This window comes from Tursiops truncatus, chromosome 3 (assembly GCF_011762595.2).
Source record: "Tursiops truncatus isolate mTurTru1 chromosome 3, mTurTru1.mat.Y, whole genome shotgun sequence".
Classification (NCBI taxonomy): Eukaryota; Metazoa; Chordata; class Mammalia; order Artiodactyla; family Delphinidae; genus Tursiops; species Tursiops truncatus.
Window position 1 is genome coordinate 171,227,140 of NC_047036.1, and position 5,412 is coordinate 171,232,551.

A 5,412-nucleotide genomic window follows, 5' to 3' on the forward strand; every position below is an offset into this window, starting at 1 on the left:
TTACTCGTCAGCGTAAGTCGGGAAGTGGCCCTCAGAGGAACTGAGGCAGGGGCCCGGGGTTTCGAGGGGCGTCAGCAAACCGCCACCACCTGCCTCCTTCCCCCCACCCCTTCAGTCCCCGAGTCCCCGCGAGGCTCCTCGGTTCTGCCCGCTGGGGGCTGCGCAGACCGCCCGCCCGGTCCCCGGGGCAAGCGAGGCGGGGGAGGAGGGCGGCCGTACTAGGAGGAATACGGCGGCGCGGCGGCCAGCTGGGCGGTTTCCCGCCGCCGCCGCCGCTGGTGAATGAGTCCGACTGCGCTGCCGCTGCCGCCCGACCGAGGCTGCGCCCGCGTCCCCGCGCCCCCAGCCTTTGCGCCGAGACCCCGGCGTGTCCGCGGACCAGCCAGCCTCGGCCACCGTCCCCGGGCAGGTGAGTTCGGGGCCCCGCCACGCTCCGCGGGGGCTGCTAGGACCCCACCCCCACCCCCAGCCGAGTCCCGCGGGGCGGGGTGGGGGAGAGGAGGGGAGGGGTCGGTTCGCCGCGCCGCCAGCCCGCAGACTCACCTCCTCTCCCTTCCCTCACCCCGGATGCCTGGACCCTCGGCCCGGGAGAAGCCACAGGTGGGTGGGAGCTTGGGGGAGGGGGCGGAGCTGGGACACCCCAGGGTCCACCGTACGCCCTGGGGTGTCCTCCCCCTGGACTGAGCGCGGACCCCTTTAGAAAGCGCTTTGAGATCCTCAGAACGGGGGTGGGGGCGAGAGTGGAGCCGCAGTCCCCTGGGAGCTTCCCGAGAGTCAGCGCCGCCCCCACCTCCCGGGCCGGGCTTCGGCACTTGGAAGTTAAGCGCGATTCCTCTGGGGAGGGGAGGGGAGGGGAGGGGAGGGGAGGGGAGGGGAGGGGCGAGCCCACCCCGCCGCTGTCCTGGGCCTCAGCGCCTTCTGACCCCGCTGGCCCCCTGCAGGGCTCCCCCCAACGGGTGCCAGGAGCCCCTCTTCCAGCCCCCGCGTGCAGGGGGGCCTGCAGCTCCCGACCCCCGCTTCTCTTCCCAGGCTCCGCAGATCCCTCCAGGCTCCTGCCTCCGCCCCGATGAAGAAAACCAACATGTGGTTCTTGGAGCGGCTTCGTGGGTCAGGGGAGAATGGAGCTACGGGGGGCGAGGGTGGGGACAGGGCCGCCAAGGGACCCCTGTACAGCAACGTGCTCACGCCCGACAAGATCCCGGACTTCTTCATCCCCCCGAAGCTGCCCACCGGCCCCACGGAGCCGGAGGCTCAGGCTGAGCTGGGGCCCTCGACCTCGGAGCAGAACCTGGCCTCTGCCGCGCCCCGCCGCGGCCCCCGGAGCCCCCGGCTGCCTGCCAAGCTGGCCGCCGAGAGCAAGAGCCTGCTGAAGGCGGCCACCAGGCATGTGATCCAGATCGAGAGCGCAGAGGACTGGACCGCCGAGGAGGCCGCCACCAACGCCGACCCCCAGGCCCAGGGGGCCATGTCGCTGCCCTCGGTGCCCAAGGCCCAGACGTCCTATGGCTTCGCCACGCTGGCCGAGAGCCCCCACACACGGCGCAAGGAGTCTCTGTTCCATAGCGAGCACGGGGCTCTGGCCCAGGTGGGCTCCCCGGGCACCCGGCGCCGTCGGGGGGGCGTCAAGGCCAACGGGGGCGATGGGGCGCCCAGGGAGGCCGGCGGTGCCCTCATGAGCCCCGGCCGCTGCGTCAGTGGCGGGGAGAGCGACACGGGGTCCTCGGCCGAGTCCTCGCCGTTCGGGTCCCCCCTGCTCTCGCGCTCCGTGTCGCTGCTCAAAGGGTTCGCCCAGGACAGCCAGGCCAAGGTGAGCCAGCTGAAGCACTCGGTGGGCCGCCACGGCTCCCCGTCGGCCGACGACAGCACGCCGGACACCAGCCCTGGGGCCCGGCGCCGCCTGGCCCGCAGGGCCACCCCGGAGCCCGGCCCCGAGCCCGGCGCGGCGCCCCGCGCGGAGCACGCTGTGCGCATAGGCCCGCGGGGCAGCGTGCGGCTGCTGGCGGAGTATGAGGCGGCCCAGGCCCGCCTGCGCGTGCGCCTGCTGGCGGCCGAGGGCCTCTACGACCGGCTCTGCGACGCCCGCAGCATCAACTGCTGTGTGGGCCTGTGCTTGGTGCCCGGCAAGCTGCAGAAGCAGCGCAGCACCATCGTCAAGAACAGCCGCCACCCCGTCTTCAACGAGGACTTCTTCTTCGACGGCCTGGGGCCGGCCAGCGTGCGGAAGCTGGCGCTCAGGATCAAGGTGGTGAACAAGGGCAGCAGCCTCAAGCGGGACACCCTGCTCGGGGAGAAGGAGCTGCCCCTGACCTCTCTGCTTCCCTTCTTGTAAAGGCCCCCACGCCCCCTCCCGCCGGCAGAGGAGACCCCGCCCCCACCCGGATCCGGCAGGGGAGGTGGTTTCCATTCAGGCTGCCCGGCCCTGATGCTGCAGCCCATGTTGGGGGTGTCCTGGGTCATGCTGTTTTCCAGAGGAGAAGGGAGGGGGCTGCCGGGGAAAAGAAGGGGTCAGCTTGCAGGGCTGAGGGTCCCCCTGTGCCCCAAGTTCCATGCCCCTGCCTCGCCCCTTCCCGAGTTCTGGAACCTGGGCCAGGAGGCAGCTAAGGCCGATCACAGACCCAGAGGCCGCCGGTCCTGAGGCCCAGTCGTATCTTCTCCTCTGCTGCATGAGTGTCCTCCTGCCACCGGCCCGCCAGACCCTGCCCCCCGCCCCCCCAGAGATCAGGGCCAGGCCCAAGTTCTGCCCACGGTGCCCCTCGGGGCTGTGGGAGAATCCCCTCCTGGGCTGGGCTGGCTCTGGGCAGTCCTCGGTCCTCCCAGGCTCTGGAGGCGAGAGCCACGTCTGAGAGCCACTGCCTGGTAGAGACAGGCAGCCGTGGAGGAAGTCCCAGCAGATGAAAACGGGGGCAATTGCTCCCCTCCAGCCCCTCGAGCGAGACAGCCCTCCTGTCAGCTGTTTTCCTCCATCGCCTTCTCTACTCGGGACCCTGTGGCCCTGCTGGACGTTGGGAACTTCCCTCCCCTGGAGGGGTTGCTCAGAACGTGCTCAGAGAGCAGCGCCAGCCCGGGGGCCCCGTTCCTCCCTGGCCCCTGCCCCCTCCGGTGCATGACCCAGGAAGTGATGCCCAGTGACTGATGGCCTTGACGTTTACTCCACTCGTGTACACAGGTTTTGGTTAGGGTGGGTGGGACAAAGGGGAGGCTGGGGAGACCCTGGTTGTGGTTTTTCGTGCTGCTAAAACAGCTGCATGGGTGTAATTGTGTCAGTTTGTGGGTCCTTGAATGATTTCTGTGGAGGTTTCCTGCTCACCGAAACAGAAACGATACAGTTTGAAGCAGGGGCCAGGCAAGGCCAGCTCTGCCCCTTCACCTCTCCTGGGCTGCCTGCTGGGCGAGGATGGACCCGGCCAGTCTGTGGGGATCCTGGGGTGCCCCTCCCAGTCCAAACATCGTCCCTCCTGGCTCTGGGTCTCCAGATCATCCTAGGGGAGGGATGAAGGAGCGTGTTTCCCTCCAGCGCCCCGGGGGCCGGGGGGAGGAGCACGTGTTCCCTTCTGCACATGTGGTGAGACATACCTGTGCACCCTTGAGGCCGAGAACGAAAGCCCTTGGCACTAGGGTCCCTTGCTGTGCCCCCTCCGGCCTCTGTCCTGGGCCTGCTCCCTTAGGCCCTCTGCTCCGGGGGACCACCGGGCCAGGCCTGTGGGTGGAGGGGGCAGACAGCCCTGCATGGAGTGAGATGCTCGGACTTTCAGCCCCCTTCTCTGACCCTGACCGCTCACATCCCCGGCTTTCCTTCTTGGGGCCCCCGTTTTATAGGCCCCTGCACTGTTTGACATCTGTGTTTGAAACTGACTGTGGGTATATCTTTAAGACAACCTGGCCCAAGTGTTTGTTTATAACTGCTGTTTTTAGTGCAATAAAGGTGTTCCAGGGATGCGGGGGCGGAGATCTGCTGGCTTTGCTGTTTAATAACAAGAGAAGAGTTTTGTCTTGAATTCCAGGGAGGGTGGCGGGAGCCTTCAGGATGAGTGAAGCCCTCCCCACCCAGCCTTTTCGAGCCTCTGGGCCTCTCCTGCTTGGGGTGGAGGCAAGGAAGCGAGACTGCAGCAGGGCAGGGACCCCCAGGCCCTGTTAGGAGGACATGAGACGTTCATCCCGCAGGTGTGCGTGAGAGCGCTGCTCTCGCCCCGCCAGGGCCGCGAGCATCCCACCTCATAGGTGTGGAGACCCCGCCTTTCAGTCACCCTCCCGGGGCAGCCTGGCCCAGAGCCGGGATGTGAATCCGCACCCTCACCGAAGCCACCGGGGAGAGCCATGCCAGGATCGGCCCCTTCCGCGCTCTGACCTTCTGGGGACAGAGACTGGACGTGCAGGGCCGTCGTCGACGGGGACCCCCTCAGATGCCCCTCGCTCCCGTCTGGTCTGCCCCAGCCCCTGCAGTCAGACAGGAGGGCAGCCCCCACCCTTGTCACACACCCTGGAGACCCCCTGCCAGGGGCGGTGGGTTGGGGGCGTGGGAGCTGGCTCTGGGCCATTCACATCTGTGCCTTCGCACAGCTGGTTCCCTCTGCTTGGAATGCCTCCTGCCCCTCAAGTTCCCTGCTCTCAGGCCCTAGCTGACATGGCACCTCATAGAGGAAGGCTTCCTGGCCCCCTCTGCTGTGTGTTCCCTGTCCCACCTCAGCTCACAGGCTGTCTGGGGTCGTATCTGTCTCCAGCCCCAGGGCCGGCAGGTTTATCTCCGTGAAAGGCCATCTCCAGCCCCAGCACTGCGCTGGGCCCCAGGGAGGCTCCTCAGTGTGTGAATCCATGGAAAGCCGTGGCCTGACCCTGTCTCTGGGTTCCTGCAAGGTTGCTGGGGAACCGGGGAGCTGGCAGTGGAGGGCGAGGGTCCCAGCCCTCCCCCTTTGCTCCCCCTTGAGGAACTGCCCGCTCTTTCTAGCTTGGGTCCGACCCTGCCTTCCCCTGTCCCCTGGGAAGTGGCTTCCTTTCACTCAGGGACCCGGGCTGGGGGGCAGGCCTCCCATCACGGAAGCCTGGGGGTCAGGCAGTGCGCAGGGACGGGAGGGCGTCTGTGCAGCCCGGAACTGCGCAGCCTTTGCGAGTGTGGGAGTTGCAGCTGGTGTGGGCTGTGTTTGCTCCATTTGACAGGTGGGGAAACTGAGCCCCAGGGTGTGGAATCAGACCAGCTGTTCCCTCACCAACCTTGTGCGGGTTGGGGTCCTGAGCAGCCCCCACCTGCTGACAGCCCGCCAGATGAGCTGCACTAACCAGGCCTGGTCGGGTTCCAGGATGTGTTGCCAGGGCAACCGGGCGCCTTCTTGCCTCTTCCCCACCAGCCACTCATGGATGGGCAACCGGTGTGTGCGCGTGTGTGTGTGTGATGTATGTCTGCATGCACACATCCACGCG

At 67.6% G+C, this 5,412-nt stretch overlaps 1 protein-coding gene across 1 annotated transcript; it reads left to right on the forward strand.

The window, feature by feature from the left end:
• The first annotated feature begins 293 nt into the window (after positions 1 to 293).
• C2CD4C (C2 calcium dependent domain containing 4C) lies at positions 294 to 3,927 on the forward strand. The gene is made up of 2 exons (XM_033855190.2): positions 294 to 409; positions 1,030 to 3,927. Exon 2 carries the CDS (start codon positions 1,067 to 1,069, stop codon positions 2,327 to 2,329), a length of 1,263 nt encoding a protein of 420 aa, XP_033711081.1. The 5' UTR covers positions 294 to 409; positions 1,030 to 1,066; the 3' UTR covers positions 2,330 to 3,927.
• Positions 3,928 to 5,412: the final 1,485 nt, after the last annotated feature.